The 18,923-nt window shown below is 30.8% G+C and overlaps 1 protein-coding gene across 1 annotated transcript in view; it reads left to right on the forward strand.

Moving 5' to 3' along the window:
• Window positions 1–18,923, forward strand: part of Gfrl (Glial cell line-derived neurotrophic family receptor-like) — a 175,944-nt gene that overhangs the window by 85,839 nt on the left and 71,182 nt on the right. Inside the window, exon 4 of the mRNA XM_089215832.1 lies at window positions 5,701–5,848. Coding sequence (XP_089071958.1) covers window positions 5,701–5,848 — 148 coding nt within the window. The remainder of the gene's footprint in view (window positions 1–5,700; window positions 5,849–18,923) is intronic.

Genomic DNA, 18,923 nt, shown 5'->3' on the forward strand with positions numbered 1-18,923 from the left:
ACTGTAAAAAATATAATACTATCATAAACATAAAACATACAAATTATAAGTCATAAGTCCATAGTTACTTATCGATTGGGAAGTCCGTATAATAGTCCCTAATATTTTTATCGAAAATATCCATCAGGTCGGAGCTATTGCTTTACACTGCGTATACCGCCGCTTGTCCGTCGAACTAAAAATGCATTGGTTTATTTTTAATTCGATAGAAAACGCCGCGAAATACGCTGCGTTCGAAACGCGGCGAATACGCCGTGTATAGCTCCGGCCTAAAAGTACAAACCACTAAAAATAAGTTTTCATATAATAATATTATGTTAATGATAAATATTTAATTATTATTATTTTGTTAAAAATTTAAAAATAAATTTGAAAACCACTGGAAACCTCAAAAAATGTTAAGTGATGAAAAGGTAACACGAATTGCGTCCGGGACGCAATTCGTTCAAAAACGTTCGTCTACTTGTTTTGGTACGCAATTCGTGTGCACCGATGAAAATAGTTATTTGTAATTTTACGGTATAGTTAAGTAACGAAAATAAGTTGCAATTTTAAAAGTACAAAAACTCAATAATTTTAAAAATAAACAGAAAAAGCTAAAATGATTTATGGAAAATGGGAACTTTTTGAATAAACTGATTTAGTTATTTTCATTTAATTTAAGCTTTAGTTACCGTCTATAAGAATTATCCATTTTTAACATAATTTATATCAACATGCATTAGGCATAACATTTTTTTTTATATTTAGGCTAATCTTAACATATAATTATGCATTTGTAATTTTCGAATAAATAAGCTTTTCTTCTGTATACTCTGTTACGGACCGTCGTTACTCGACGTATCGTAACCGTAAATGAATGTACGATTTGTATAAAAATAATACCTTTTATTGTATAATTAAATATAGTACAATTAATTATGTTATATACATACGGGACAAATTACCCCGGGCCGCGCGGCTGGCTTGTGGAAGCGGGTCGTGACGGGCGGTTCGGACCTGTAGAGGTGCGAAATAATTACAGGTATTGGTTTATTGATTATTGTGAATAATTATATAATAATAAATGAAGAGAGTTAAGCTTGCTCGTGCACGGACTCAAGCAAGTCGTGCTCCGCGCGGTACTTTCTCGCAATGACGCCTAAGCAGGCGCACCGAGGGTGGGACGTGGTGTTGTGGTGGTTGGTTCTGAAAAGAACCGATTTGTTTGACCGCGCTGAGCGGTCGGCCGTTGATATATCTTGATACCGTTGTTGTTGCACGGTTGGCTTCGTTGATTTGCTCGTAGGTCCCGGCCGGCTAGTCTGATTCGCTTACGTCGATATGCTCGTGACTACCGTCTGGTCGGTCTAGATCGCCTTCGTCGAGGTTCGTTGACGTCGGCCGGTCGATCAGGGTTGATTACGTCGATCAGTTTGTTGGCGCCGGCTGGTCGAACTGGGTTGGCTGGTTGAGCTCGATCGGCTTCGTCGAGGTTTGTCGTAGTCGGCTGATTCGTTGGCTGGTGGTCTTCGGGTCTTCTATTCTTCCAAACTGTTTGAGTTGTTGACTGGTGAAAGATGAATTGAAGACTGATGAATGCTGATGATCCTTTGCGTTCAACAACTGCTGTTGATGCTTTGCTTTGGGGGAATGGCTGTGCCGTTTAACTATACCAGGCTTTCGCCTCTACTAGTGGGGGGAGAGTGTTAAGGAAGTTTTTAATGGTTAGACCAAGTTAACGGGTAAGGTTTAAGTTGTTTTTTGGTAGTTGGGGGGGAGTGAGATTTACCTAGAAGGCCGATATGATCATAGTCTGAAAAGGAATTTTTGTAGAACATAAGTTTGGAATGGGACTGAATAGATGATTGAATGGATTTAAAGTTAGCAGATTTGAGAAGAACCGAATTTTTGACAATAGAGGGCATGCCCGTTATTGTTCGTATACCTATGTTTTGGACGGATTCGATACGCCTCCATAGTGAGGGACCAATGAAAGGGGCCCACGAGAGGCCAGCGTAAGTAAGAACGGGAGATACGTATAGTTTAAGAATTTGGAGTCTGGTAGTAAGTGGGATGGGGCATGTACGGTTAAGTATGGGGTAGAGTATTCCGCGAGTGCCGGGGTAGCTTTTTTAATAATGTTTTGGACGTGTTGTCAATTGAGTTTGCACCCTATTGTAACGCCGAGGTATTTGGCTTGTTTGGACCAGTTAATGGTGTGGTTATCAAGTAGTAGTGGTGGTACCGAAAATAATGCCTACGGTTTTGGTTGGGTTAATTTTTATGCGCCAGCGGTGGAACCATCTGGAAGCTAGGTTTAGTTGATGTTGTATGGCCGCACGTTTGGGATTTTTGTCGAAGGTGAAGATCATAGTATCATCGGCAAAAAGTGAGAGATGGGCTTTAGGAGTAGTTGGAATGTCATTGGTGTGGGTCAGGTATAGAGTCGGGGAGAGGCAGGATCCCTGAGGGACGCCTGCGAGGATGTTTCTGGGGGACGAGAATGAGTCTTCGATTTTTGTGATGAAGGTGCGGTCGGAAAGAAAGGATTCGATGATTTTTACGATTTCAGTCGGAATGTTGAATTGGGAAAGTTTGTAAAGGAGACCTTCGTGCCAGACACGGTCGAAGGCTTTCTCCACGTCAAGAAGGATAGAGGCGGTGTTTGTTATTGTTAAAGTTCTGGCTAAGTAGGTGTGTAAGTTTCGTTAATTGTAGAGTAGTTGAGTGTTCGGGTCTAAAGGCAAATTGTTCAGGGCGGATTTTGTCTCGTAGGTTGAGCTGGAGATGATTGAGGATGAGACGTTCATAGATTTTGGATAGGGAGGACAGAAGTGCAATGGGACGGTAGCATTCGGGTAGTTTGTGGTCTTTGCCTGGTTTGGGAATAGAAATTATGACTGCTTTTTTCCAGGCAGTGGGAAAGTAGCAGATTCTGAAGGAGCAGTTGATGATTTTAGTTAGGGATAGTATGATATTGTTAGGTAGGAATTTAAGAGCCGTATTGGTGATGAGGTCGTCACCGGGGGCTTTCTTTATGCGAAGATCACTAATGATTTTTTGAATTTTGCCCGGGGTGGTGAATAGGTTGGATTTAGTGATGTTGAGGTTTCGTAGTGAGTGGTAGTAGTTCGTTACTTGAAGTGGGTGATAGCTGGAGCTACCACTTTTACGCTTTCGCGGCTTGTTGCCGGCCATGCTTAAAAGAGGTAGTGAAAAGTCCTGTCGTTCTGAAAAGAACGTTTTATTGTGGGAGGAGAGGGGAGATAGAGTTGGTTGGGTAGGGAGTTTTGCGGCAATGTGAGGGCGCGGCCCCACGACAGTTGATCGGATGGAGGTTGCCGGCGCATTCGCGACGGATTACCTGAGGCTTCAGGCGCTGGTGCTCCAATGATCGTGGGCGCTGGCGTTGGCTTTTTAGCCGTTAAAACGGCTGAATACTGATTTCCGAACTGTGGAGTGGGTGCTGGTTAGGTTAGGTTAGGGCACGTGATTTTTGACAATTTCGTCAAAAAGCAAAAAAAATACCGCAGTAAATTCTTTTCAAAATTCTTCGAACTTAAAATTTGCATGGCTAAGAATTGATAATGTATAATTTTTAAGATTCTTCATTAGTGGCTTTTATAGGAACCAACAATTTACAATTATTATTTTTATTATTTTAAAATAATATGTAAATTTTAATTAAATATTACTTACATAATATTTCATAGTTGAATAAAATATTAAAATTATTACAAAAATTATTAAGTTTAATTAAATGAACATAAACCTTAATTAACATTGACATTTTTTAATATAAATAATATTTAAACATTTTTATCGTATAATGTCTTTTTGTTTATTTCTGTACAAAATAATATTATATAGGTACTATGATTATCATTATAAATAATGCGCACATTGACTGCGGCACCTTTAAATTATTCATGGAAGTAAAATTCTTAATGTACAGAAACTAATAAGTGATATACCTATATACCACGAGTAGTTGCAGCTTAGTACGTGTTCCGACGATATAGTTTTTAAATTTAATAATTCAGAGTTGACCAATGCGTGCCATTACTATACTTAATAAGCAAGATAACACACGCGAGTTTAATACTTGTTATGTTATATAATACCCAAATTCATAAAGTGAAGATGTGAAATAATTGTATTAAAACATTTAACTAAATAAAAATAACAGTAACACAAAATATTTTGTACCTAAAGTATATTATTATAGTGTCACAGTATACTGGTTAAAATCTCGTCTATTTAAAAATACATAAACAAACGATTTCCATTAACGCTTATTTTTATTATCGAGTATAATTAATTTTGCGTTATAAGTATTATAATTACGATGTGTTTAGTATATATATTACGGCGGAAACACATGTTTACTCCTTCTGTGTATATACTTACCGTTGTCAAGTTTTGTTGTATATTATTATGGTGGACAAGCCGGGGTGAAGAGTGGTTGGACTTAATATATTGTATCTATATTTGAATCTATGTAAAACTATAAGCTATTCTGTTCTATGTAGAAGTAAACAATAATATTATTAACTAGCGTGTTATCCCCTGACTGTCCGTCGTTTTTCGTTGTTACATGAATATTATAGCTCTTACGTTATGCAGGTGTTATAGTATAGATAACTTATGAAATATAGCTCAAAAACTAATTTACGGAATTAATTTCGTGCATGTTGCTCAGATTTAGGCACTATTTAGTATGTTTATATTGTACAGGCTATAGCAGTGTTGCGCTTGTGGGTAGTTTGATTTGGAATTCCTCTTCGACGAGAAAATATATTCATATTATAAATAGTTATAAATCATAGAATAGGTATATATTAAAATACATTGTAATATTCATATTCAATTTTTTTTTTCAATAGCAATACCTCATCAGTTATTTTTTATTAGAGGCACTTTTTAATTAAATATGGAACAGTGAATTTATCAATTTGGTAATGGTTTTTGCAATGATGTATTTAAATGGATATTTATTATTTTTTGTGTTTCTTACTGCGTTTTAGAGCAAAACATAATTAATTCTTTGGCCTTAAACTTTGAGGGTGGTTACTAGTAATAACAATTGATACTATTTATTCTTTAGGAATTTAGGAGAATCCATCCAGTTATGGAACTTCTTGACAGTTAACAATTTTCAATAAAAAAATATATTTAAATGCCATAATATTGTTACACATTTATTATATATTACGGTTTATATTGGTAAGTATTCGAAATATAAAGGTATGATATGTTTACAGGGTGTTTATACTGCATAGTATTGTGTTTTCCTGTTTTTATTTGTGAAAAAACTATTTAAAAATTAACATGAGTGGGTGGGTCTTGGTTGAATGATATCAGGAGTAAATCGAATCATGTCATAATTTCTCAGTTTTTTTTTACTTTTATAATTGAGTAATTACCGTAGTGTTTCTACAAAGTTTGTAACAAATTTTATATTTTATTTTGTTATTAGCTAACATGTATTATGGTTGCTGATGAATCAGTGGCAATCCTATATTCAGTAATTTTTATATTTATGTTTTGTGGTAAAAACAGCAAATTATTTATTGACATTTTAGTTAATTTCTTTTGTTTTTTGTTGTGTAATATTAAACATTTAGTTCTTATAGACCTATTCATTTTTAACTACGAATACTTACGAGTATTTTATATATAGTTTTTAATGTCATGGTTATTTTTGTCTTTATTCAGAATACGACCAGTTCCACATCGAAACGCTAGCTTCGTGCAACCACGCATTGACTGTTTGTGAATCATCTCCTGACTGCCGACGAATATTCGATGACTTCAAGAACAACTGTAAAGTGACCAAAGACAATACATGCGAGACGAACAAACCGTAAGTCATTATTCAATATTAAATAACATTTAGTCTATAGTTACCGAGTGAATCTTTGTTTTTACGATGAGTATTCAATATAAAATGTTTGTAGATCACTATTATATCATGTTAACATATTATTATGTTTAAATAAACGTACTGTTCATTAACTAAAATATTTTTTAAATATTCGATTCTTGAAGGTATGTGTGCGTGTACTGACATTTAAAAATAAGTATCTTCGCTAGATGTGGAGTGATTATATTAAAATTATTGGTTTTCGTACATTATCAAAACTAAGTATAGTATTGTATACTGTAGTAAGTAAATATCTAAATATAAAACAATGATTCATTTCAGATTTCAGTTAAAGCATTGATATAAAAAACAAAATAGTTAAGCTAATACACTACATGTATTATTGTATTATATAGCTATTTAATAAAATAAAGTATATAACTTTTAAAATATTTTACGTTTTGCCTTTGTATTCGTTTTCATCTACTGAAAGTACCTACTTATGTATAAACTGGCCGTCATTTTTATTAGAGTTGTTGTATGAATATATTTATAGCAACAAATGTTCTATAAAATGCATAATATATGCAGTAATATTTGACATTTCTCTGGAACACGTGCACCAAATGTTATGAGATGACTACTATTATTATTATTTTTATTTTATTATATGTATGAACATTATAAACACACAATATGTATATAGATATAACATTTACACGAACAAATTTATGTTTGCCAATTTCATTTTATTATAATCCACATTTTGAAAAATTCTTTCTTAGTGCACTGTAAAATTATAATACTAATTTGGTCGATAACTCTAATAGGTTAGGTTTTGTATTGATTATGAATAATCGACGAAATACGCATTATGAATAGATAATATTGCAGTATAGATACTCATTGGTTATACATAGGTATATTTATACATTGTATGTTTACTTTTTTTTTTTCAAAATTATAACATTTCTTATAATATTTTGGAATGAAAAAATAAAAATAAATTTCCCTAACACCAACCTCTTTATTTTTTTTTCCCCCTATAGGGGTTAAATTAAGCAAAATGCTTTTTTAAGAGTGTTTTGCATCATTAAATGAAACTACTGACCAAATTAATACTCATAGCTTCAGCGGTTCCGGCTAGGTGATGGTGAATCAACCAGGATAAGTTATTTTATATATAAAGATAAGAAAACAAGATTATATATTAGTTCTAAGCTTCAATGACTTAAATACTGATCGTATTTTGTAAAAATTGAAAAACTACTTCAAAAAATAATTTGTTTTTTTTTAGTGTAACTTGATAGATGATTAAACATTGTTTTTCAAAATTTTAGATATTATTATATTAACAATCTGCAAAAAAATGAAATAAAATTTCTAACAAAGTTTTTTTCCTACAACTGTTGTAAAAAACAAATTATATGCTTATTATGATAGTAGGTACGCAATTTATTTTAAATAGATACATTTTTTTATTTGAACAATCATTTAATGTTTTAGAATTTTTTATACACCTTGTTAATAATTGGATGACTACTGGTTGTTAATCTCACTAGTTATTAATCATCAGATAACAAATTTGATTTAACAAGTTGTCACAAAATTTTAAAAGTAAGGTTTCTTACAAGTGCACATCTGTACATCTTTTGTTGCTTAGTAAAATTTCATAATCAGTGATCACAGGAACAAACATTAAATGTGACAGGTTTGACCTAACCATACAGTGTTTTTCCCATGGTCAATTGTACGTAGCTCTGTCACGTGTCACATGCGAACAAAATATATTTTTGCTGACCCCAGAAGGTGAGACACTTAACTTCAGAAATATTTAATGATTAAGACAAATTGAAATAATAAACAAAACAATAAAGATCATACATCATAAATTCATAACAAAAATATCCCACACTTATATATAAAATTATTCTAAAAAAATTTATCAAATTAAACATCAGGAACTATTGATTCAAATTTAAAAAATTTTATTTTTTAAATGTCCTTTTATTGAGGAAGGCTATGGAACTTACATTTTTAGAAAGTCCATAGGTTATGTCAGAACTTAAGAATTTATGAGAAATGTATGAATTTGGTTTTAAAAACACTAGCTGAAACCATCCACTTCGTAGACTGTTAAAAAGCCTACCTCTTAAATGTCTCAAACTGTGTGTTAAATTCATTACCTGTGATCATGCTAGCAGTATTTTTTTTTATACATATAGATAGATAATGGTTAAAATATACTAAGTAATAATCTTACACTGATAATCAATTTAGTTTATTATTGTGTAATTTTATTCGTTTTATCGAGAAAAGTCTGACAATTCAAGTATTCAATTGAATGATATTTGGATACACAATATTTTTTGTTATTCCTTCTGGTGCGTGCAAAGATAAATAACAAAGTTTTCAGACATGTATACATACCACATACACATGGATAAAGCATGGATTTTCCAAATTCAGTTCACACACTTTTAATGATTATCCTTGTGCTTTGTTGATGGTCATTTCAAAAGCAAGTCGTACAGGAAATTTCAAAGTTTGAATTTAAAAGGCATATCTTTTGGAATCATCGGGATGTGTGCCAACTGTATATCTTCGTATTTAAGTATTTCGTTTAAAAATGTAGCTTCGATAACGTTGTTCATCAACTTTTTACCGAAAACCTGGTACCGTTACAGATTCGTGGTGGATTGATGTTCATAGAAGAATGATGGGTACGTCAAATTTAAAATGAGGCACTGACAATTTTCGTAATTGTGTGACAGGTTTGAGAAAACTTTTTCAATTAACTCATTGGTTGTTTCTGTTATTTTACAGAAATTAATTGGGAAGTGTTGATTCATCGGTATCTAGTTTAATATTCTCCATTTCCAGCAATATTGTTTTACAAAATCGACTGATGCATCATTTTGTAGATGTACACTTTTATATCAGTCTCCAATTTTGCTCCTCGTTGCTAAGTTTTTTCTGATTATCGGAATCAGACTTGATGTTCTCTGGTGGTTCCTAATCTTACATCTCTTTGTTCAATTGTTTCTGAAGCTCATATTGCCAGTTTATTTCGTGCTTGAGGCGTAGACCTACACAAATTGGTCATTTTTTGGCAAGCATAATTGCATAGAAATGGCGTTATTATATAAAAAAAAAAAAAAAATACAAAATACAAAATATAAAATATCAATGAAAACTTGTTATGCTATAGACACAAGTACCATGGAAGCAAATATTAACAAATTCAGAGGTAACAATTTATTTAATACTAATATCAACCATTTATAAACAAAAATGTCCATCTTAAATCTCGAAATGTCTGTTTGAACACCTTCCGGGTTTGGGGAGGTGAATTAATTTGTAAATTTAAGCCATCAAGGCTGTCGCCCAAACGCATATAAAAAATTAATTCAAATCGGTAAAGCTATTAAGGAGGAGTTCAGTGACATGCACACGTACAGTAGAATTATATATATTATAAAGTTTTATGAATTTGCTACCTATTTAAAAAAAACCGTAAAATTAGTGACACGTATTAAAAACTCTAAGACGCATTGGTACTTAAGTTGGATTAATGTACTGAGTGTCTGGAATTCGATCAAATTTCAATGGTCCAAACTTTTTGCACTTTTTTTCAAATGTATATTACGTTATAATAGTTTACCTGGTCAGCTTTAAAATATAATGTAATAATATTTAATCTGTTAATAATCAATCTTCTTTTAACTATAAAAAAATGGATTTCTATCTATTTGTTTGTCCATATGGATTCCTATACGTATAGACTGATAGTGACAAAATTCGCTACAGAGATATATTAGATCTATGGGAAAGAGATAGACTAAGTTAAAAAGTGATAGGCCCAACCACAGAAGGTGCTCAAACAGACATTTTCAATTTTTGTTTATAGATGATGCTATAAATTTCAATAACAATAATAATTAGTGTGAAAGAAATTATTATTCCGACTTTGTTATTATTAATTTATATATATTAGACTTTCTAGAGTCTAGTTCATGCTATACTTAAATGGAAATCAAGCGAAATGGTTAACGGTCAATTTATTTTTGTTAGAAAATAATTATTTATGTAACTTTGAAAGAATTACCTAGGTTAAAATATAATATAAGTAGTACACGGATAAAAACTGGCAGTGGCTGAAAATGCAAAAACAGTTTATTCCATCCAATTTAATATCTTGTTTAAAAATAGAAAAAAAGTGCTTTTTACAAGTTCAGTAGCTTAAATATTAAATAAGTAACACGTCTTAGTGCGGCCATTATACACATTGATTTTTAATTATATATTAACCAATAAGCCTGTTATATATAAATGTCTAGCCCCCCCCCCCTTACATCTCCCTAAAAATAGATCCTAGTTGTGTCACTGAATTTAAAAAAAATAATATTTTTTTATTAAAATCTAATAAAAATCAGTTAAAAATACTGAAAAAAAGTATTTCAATAATATTTGGAGTACTTTTTTTGAAGTATTCCGAATACTTGGGAATATTAGGTACCTATTATCATAAAGTATTCGAATGCATAATATCCTGAATATTTTTTTTTAATTTTAATATAATATAATATTTTTAAATATAATATTTTTTCCCATCTTTGCTTCTGTTAAATTAAATTATTATGGTTTTCGAATACAAAATTTAAAAATGTATATCATACTATAAATATTTATCATACAAATTATCATGATAAATTAGTATAGATAGTTAAATTTTCATCTTGATATGTCTCAACACTGCTTTTGGTTTGAAAATTCAAACTGTTTGTTATAAAAACTATGAGAATATAAAAATTATATATAATTGCTGCTATTATTGTGGCATATACTTATAACGAACTAGCATTGTACGTAGGTACATGAGCAAAATATATTATACATAACTTGACCCAATATTCAAAAGATAAAAATGCTGTAAAATGCACTTATTATTAAAATATTATTATGATAATTATTATATTATATTAGTGTATATTACATCCCACACTGCATCATTTGCATTGATATTAATAATAATGATATCAGATATACCGAGCATAAAATTCTGTCTAAAATTTTAATTTAAGTGGGACATTTTCGGTGGCATTTCTTACTTATCCGTGCTATAAAAAATTAAAACAAATCTATCCAGACATTTATTAAATATTTTTAAAATAATATTGTTACGCTCTGATAATGATTACATAGGTTTTTACTTAATTTCTTCGGGCTAAAGCAATGGTTTGATGATTGATGGAATCAAAACATTTACACAGTGTATAAAATGTATTAACACAGAAGTGTGTACTAATAATGTGCAAATTGGTATCATTTTTTGGAGTTGTGTTTTTCTTAATACTATGATAAAATTGTGTTCAAAGTAAAACGGCAGTATTTTAAAATTTGTAACTACGGACATTTTTGAATTTACCAAACTAAAATCTAAAATTAATTTTAAGTTTTAAAAACAGTAAAATAATCTATTATTAATTTTCTATTGTCTAAATTGTATTTCTTTGCAATTACTTTATTCTAATTTTTTTTTAAATTAAAGAAAAAACTACTACCTGTACAACTAGATACTGCACATAATATAGGTACTTTTGCTAATTAATTAATATAAAAAAAAAATATCCTTAAGACAAGAAAGTTTGATAGAAAGTTTATTTTAATATTTAATAAAATTTGTACTAACCCTTTTTAGTCCAGTGTATTGTTTTTAGAATTAAAAATATAGTCTTTCTCTTACAGCTTATTATGAACTTTGAAATTTTAATTAAAATAGTGCATTTTCCAATGCATTCAATTATTATATTTTATTCCAAGTGTTTTTTTTGTAAAGAAATAATATCATGAACATTAGAAGTAAGATAAATTTCTTACCTAACTAACATTATATTTAAAATATATAAGTATTAATCTGAGCTCATTTCTGTGTTGAATTTAAAAATAGTTCTCAAGACATTTAAAATTTTAAAATTCCAATAATATAAATGTATTTTATATTTTAATTTATTAAGTTGTTATGAATCGTTATTAGTTAAAATGTAACTACAATTTTTCAAGCATGATGTACTAGAAATTGTATAAATTATTCGAACTCTTATTTTCTCATAGCCATCATTGTCTTAAAGGTGACCATTTTTTTTTTTTTTTTTTTTGGTTTGAACAATAATTTTGTTTACATGTGATATTTTTGCATCTGGAGTTTTTATTATTTTTTTAATTTATTCAACTAATAATAAATAATAATTAAATAAATATTATTTCATGCTTATTTTATAATTCATGATAAAAAAAAAAGAAAAAATGATTGTATTTTTTTTTAGATAGCTACTTATCTGACTTCACCAAACCACTTTTCTTGCTTTTCTATGTTTAAAAAACACATATTTCATTGTTAATATTCATAAAATCTGAAAAATTTTTTGTTTTTTTTTTGTGTAAATCGTGTTTTTTAAGGCTTTACATTATTTTTTTGCTTTATGCGTTTCCATAAAAATTTTAAAGTTAAAATATTTCCTTTAAATTCGACAAAATAAAAGTTAAATATTAAACTTTTAAATTAATTCCTTCGTATTGCATATATAGTGGCTGTACTATGTAGAGCATAAAATATATAACTGTGAGAATCGTTCTGACTTGCACTTTTTGTAGAACCGAAGTCACTCAGGCTTGCGATCATCGTTACAGAATCGAGAGTGTTCCTGCTTAAAATGCGTGGTATGTTTTCTACATTTTATATTATATATTAGACTTAAGGATCCGGTTCTTCAATGGACTACCTAAAATCATCTCATCAAGTCAAAAAACGTGGATCTCCGTCAAAACCATCCTCCTACCACCAGAAATCTTAACTGGTTACTACCAAAATTACCGCGTTTTACGTACGAAGCTTTTTACGTTGAACTGCAACGCATTAAATTTAGATTATTCTTTTATTGTTTTAACTGAGTCTTGGTTGCATCCAAATATTCATATCAATGAGCTGGGTCTGTATAATTACAATATTTTTAGGTCTGATAGTTGCTGAAGTACCAGTTATTGTGCTAGAGGTGGAGTGGTCTTGATAAGTGTCAAAAAAAAATATAGCTTCCATTTTAATTACTACCCCAATCATAAATGTTGAACATATCTTCATCCAGTTTGCTATAAGTTCTTCTGAATACGTTATTGGTGGGGTATACTTCTTTTCCAACTGCATGCCCACTAACTAACTGTTATGAGCAATACATATCATCAGTTGAGTTAATGATTTAGCAATACCCTGACCACACTTACATCTTTGCTGGCGACTTAAATCTACCCGATACTACTTGGTCTAATGGCAGTACTGGTCTTTTGTACTCATATCTAACCAACGTGTACCTTGTATTCCTGAATCTTTTGTCTACTTTGGATTTTTAAAAAAAAATAGTTTATTAAACAACCTCGACTCTCCTTGACCTCGAATTTTGTAGCTCTAACGAGGTTTCTATTTGGCATGCTCTGAGCTTTTAGTTCCACCTGACCCTAATCACCCTCCATTATTTATCCATTGCTCTGGCAGTACTAATTTACTTCCCTTTAATAATACTTACTTGTTTAATAATTTTCATAAAGCCAACTATCCCAGTATCATCAGGTTCATGTCCTCATTTGATTGCACCTCAACCTTCTCAAACCATTATGTCGACTATGCCGTGAATATTTTCATTGAAACTTTACACTCCTCTATACTCCAGTTTGTCCCCTTTGTACATTTTACTAGTTCGGCTTTTCCTGCATGGACCTCTAAGGAGCTAAAACAGCTTGTTCGACTTAAAAATAAAGCGCACGTGCTATTTAAGTTAACTTTCGATCCTCTGGACTATTTAGCTTTTTTTCAGCTTCGGGCTAAATGCAAGCGTGAATCTATAAAATGGTAACGTAATTTTATTGAAAGAACTGAATACTCTCTAGTCAGTAGACCCAAAAAGTTCTGAGATTTCGTTCGTGAAAATCATTCTTCCAGTGCATTCCGAAAGTACTCCGCTTAAACGACCATTCCAGTACAAACGAGCAAGAAATTGTTGATTAGTATGCTCTTCGCTTTAGCTTGGTTTACTCCTCAACTCGCCTTGACACTGACTTAGAGTCACTTAATATTCCTTTTTTTTTTTGCCCAAAACTGCTGATTCTTCTGCCGAACACGTGCTGCTTAAACTAACCACCCTTTGAGGTATAACATCAGTTGGACCTGATAGTATCCTAGGTGATTTTATTTATCAACTAAGGCAAGTAATCTCTTTTCCACTTTGGATACTATTTCGTCAATCTTTAGATGCAGATGTGTTTCCAGCGATTTAGAACATTAGCCATATAATCTTTTACGGGCTGATACTATTGGTTTATCCCACAATGTCAATAAATGTAAGTCTATGTCTTTCACTAGATACCGTTTCCCTCGTCAATTTTCATACTCTATTATGGGCTCCGTCCTAAATTCCGTTGATACTGTTACTTGTAATCTCAGTTTCATCCTAGTTCCCTAACTCTCTCCTAGAGCCCACATTGACCACATAGCATGCAAGGAGATTAGGACGTTAGATTTTATTTAAAGAATTGCTAGTGAGTTTTAACTAGATCCCTAAAGGCACTGTATTGTGCATTGGTGAGGCCCATCCTCGAGTAAGGTTCCGTGTAATAGAATCCCTAATCACTGGTCCACTCCTAATCTATTGAACGTGTCCAACGTAAATTTCTCAGCTTTGCTGGGCTTAAGCTTAATATCCACCATCCTCCACATGACTATGCTCTGGTGTCACATAGGTTGAATTTACATCCACCCGAAGTTCGCAGCTCTCCTCGCGACTCTTCTAAACCTAATTTGTGGGAAAACCGATTCACTATCTCTCCTTCAACATATTAATTTCAGGGTGCTTGGACGCCGTACTCGTATTGTTACCTCTTTCGCTATACCGACATTAAGCACTGACTATCTGGTTAACGAACACCTTACCCGTTCTATGAGACATGCAAATCTTGACCCCTCTTTCTCTTGCCTACTTTAGTTTATTTGTAATTTTTATTGTATTTATATTATATTTCTGTTAGTTCTGTATCATCTATGATTTTAATAATGTAAATATTAACTTTGTTTTTATATCTAAATTGGGCTCCCCCCGTCCTATTAATAAATAAATAAATATATTAAACAATACTAGTATTATTATCGTCAAAGTTTTACTTTAGGAGAGCAAAATATATTTTAACAAGTGAATTATTTATTTAATAATTAAATGATTTTAGATGTACACATAAGTGTTGATTTCCTTATAAACTAATAAAATTTTAAATCTTATAGCAAAACGTTAGATTAAATATTGAGTTAAAATCAAAGATAAAGCATGTTTGCATCATACGCAAGTCAAAATATTCACGTCGTAACAAATTTGGTTAGTGCTAGTCGCTGTGCTAGTAACTGAATGTAATTTAAATTAAATTCAATCATCAACTGACAACCACATTCCTCTACGACTGTACTATGTCACGAATTGAAAATAATTTATAAAATAAACATACGAAATTTTACACAACATAATTAAGTTTAAAATCGTGTATTTAAAAGGATATAGTATGTAGTAAAAAACTTACATCAAATTATACTTTAATAAGTATCCAACATATTTTGTCAGCAAAATTGGTAAATTGCACTGATTACAAAATATATATTTGGGGTAAGCATATGGTATTATTATACTAGTATGCGATAGATGCATCATTGAGGTGAATGGTTAAATGAAGAGGACGAAAACGCTGAGGACGGCAGCCTTTAGCATGGTGATGATCCACACCACGACGCTTGTTATGCTGAAAAACGCGTGGTATGCAGGCCAGTAAACGGCGAATAGGACAAACACGTTCAAAGTGAACAGAGTCGTAACCTGGAAGCACAAATTGATGAAGGACTCCGAGTTTTTGGACCGCAGTGTTCGGGACCAGCGGCCGTAGATGAATTGCGCGGACCAGAGGGCGATGACTATGGCGCTTAGCATGATCATGGCCATGGCGGCTGCGGCCTGTCGGGCTTTGAGCACCATGTACAAGAACACATCGATGAATGGACACGTCTGGTATCCAACATCGCAACTGTAGGGCTGAGGAACATCTGAATTGGCGGCCATCAGCCAATCATCAAATTCTTCAGTTGGCATCGGTGGATCGTTTAAGTGGCCGACCCAGTAGCATGCGTCGCGGGCCTTGTGCATGTACTCGTGGAATTTCGACGGTGATTGTGATTTGCATGGTCTATTCGGTACACATGACATTCTGTTTTATTTCCAATATTGTTTTTATTGAGTACGAGATATTAAAAAGCGAAAATATTTCACGTACAAGTCAGAATGATTGATATTTTAAGGTCTGCAATCGTTGTGGTTATAGTGTTGCCCGTCAACACAAAAATATATAAAATAAACACAACATGAATGGCAAATAATTATGATTAACCTATCTAATAAAATACTCAACATAATATTATCTTCTCTGTATACCCCTCAGAAACGTACCTGTTTAGAGTTTTGATTCTAAGGTTGATATCACTCTCCCCTACAATCCCCAAGGCCGTTCATTATCCGGTCAATCGGTCATCCTAACGAAATAAATTAACAGGAATTATTAAGACTCGAAAAGATTTCATAAGCTTACAAACATTCAAATATTGACAAATATACCTAGTATTATGGTAACATGTAACATATTACGATTTTTTCATCGTTGGATATAGAAGTTGAACTATTGAATTTCATTATTTTACTATAAATTTTCGATTTGATTTTCTTTTTATAATATTAAAATGTTTATGAAATTCATAAATTATGTCAACCCAAGTTTAAAATTAAATGTACGATAACAAACTATAATTAACAACATAAATAATATTTTGAAGAACTTATCGGTTTTGAAAGAATTACTTGACTAAAAAGTTACGACTTAACTAAAAAATTATGGATGGAAAATGAATACTGCATATTTTATACTTAAGTGTCTTAACTATTTACAAAAAACACCTTATCGTCTTATTAAAGAGATTGGGAGCGGGGATTTTCCAACTAGGTCTTAATCTTAAATGTGTTTACTATTGATATTGCCTATCAGTATATTTTGTTTTCATGCATTAGACATTTAAAATGTTTATTTTTTTACTTCAAGTTGTTCAAAGAATTGCTTAGCACTGATTAAAACTTATTCCATACTTAATTAAAAAAATTTCTCGATAAATTTTTGTTTGTCATAGTATTGGGATTAATTAGCGGAAATAAGATAGTCATTCTATAATTAAGTAAAAGTAGATGACTTAAAAATACGTATTAAATAGCTAATACACACAGATTCTTTGTTAATATATCTCACAACATTCGAATGAAGTTTCATGGTTATATTATATTATATTGTTAATGAATTACTCTGTGGTGGTCTTAATTTATTCGTTTTATTGGCTTTGGAAAATTACAATAAAACACTGGATTCATTAAAGTAAAATTATTTGTTTGCTTTTGTTATAGAGTTTTGTGCAAAGCTCTATTCAAAAATAGGAACATGCATAGTGTATATATATAATAATAATACATAAGGTTCATTAAAAATGTTAAATTAAATTTTTCAGGAAATTCAATATTGTAGCTTTTTTTTTTAAATAATCATATTATATTATAGTGTTCAAATTGAATACCTACTCAAAAAGTTCCATTGTATAAACTTTACGGCCAGGGAGTTTTTAAGGTTTTATTTTCTTTATACCTACACATAATATACATTTTCGACCAAAGGTTTCCTCTCAAGTGTAACATAACGTTAGGATATTTAATTTGACTAAACACAAAACGAAACACAATTCATGCATTTTTTAGAAATGTGTCCTGTTTATTACATAATATAGTGGAAAAATCCCAAGGATCGCGTTAAATATATTATTTAGGATAATATGTACCTAAATGTTCAAAACATCATGCATATCGAATTAACGTTTATAATAATATTATTTTTTTATGTAATGGTTAATTTATCGTGTAGTTATCAATACATTATTTAAGAAACTAGGAGTTTTAAAATTATTATTTTTCTTGTGTAGGTACCAACTTTATTACACAAAGTGCTGCATAATATTCTTGAAAGTCTGTTTTGCGATAAGCTGTGTGAATTTTTAATATTTCACGGCTGTCATTAATTAGATACGAGTTATGGAACATGGTTTATGTAGATATTCATGTAAATAGTGGAAATTGTAGCTGGTAGGTTCAAAATGTAATCATTTTATTTTTTCAAAAACCTTGTCTGTAATGTGATGTCGTCTTAATTTTAAATTAACAAACATTTATAAAAAATGTGTTCCTATGAAAACATTTTTTACATACATTTTATCTGGAAATAGCAACTGTATATTATGTTTTCATTGTATGGAATATAATTGTTTCTACAAGCAAAATATAGATTTTTGGATGTTGAAGATATTGAAGGATTATTTGTAAACAAACATTAAAACGAATGCTTAAATAGATATTATCCCAAATAACTGTATGTGGTTATAGGTTAGGTATCAATACATTTTGAAAATTGTGTTGAAATCATTAGTGAAGTTCATTACCTTGTTGTATATAAATATAACAGGACAAGTTTCTAAAAACAATAAAAAAAATTATTATTTCGTACTAATTTATTTTACGTTCGGTTTTTCTGTACTGTAAATCAAATTAAATTAAACATCTGTTTTTAATTTTGATTTTTAATTTTTTTGAAAAATCAAAAATGTTTTCGAAGTCTTTATTTTTGTAGGTCAATGTCGCATATTAATTGTATATAAAATTGTAATATATTATGTGTTTGAAAATATTAAATATTATAAATTGTGTTTTTCTATTTGAAAAAAAAATAACCGTTTTAGTTCTTTAACTGTTAATCACTTAGTTTCGATCATTTCGAAATTAATACAAGTATTAAAGAAATTTATTTTTTTATGTTTGTCACGAGTGTAAAGAATTTTCGTTAAATCTTAATAATATAACTCTTTATAATTTTCAATGTGAATTATAGTATATTATATTATGTAGGTATTTGGATA

This window comes from Diuraphis noxia, unplaced genomic scaffold (assembly GCF_037042655.1).
Source record: "Diuraphis noxia isolate RWA-SAM2 unplaced genomic scaffold, SU_Dnox_SAM2 contig0001, whole genome shotgun sequence".
NCBI classification, from domain to species: Eukaryota; Metazoa; Arthropoda; class Insecta; order Hemiptera; family Aphididae; genus Diuraphis; species Diuraphis noxia.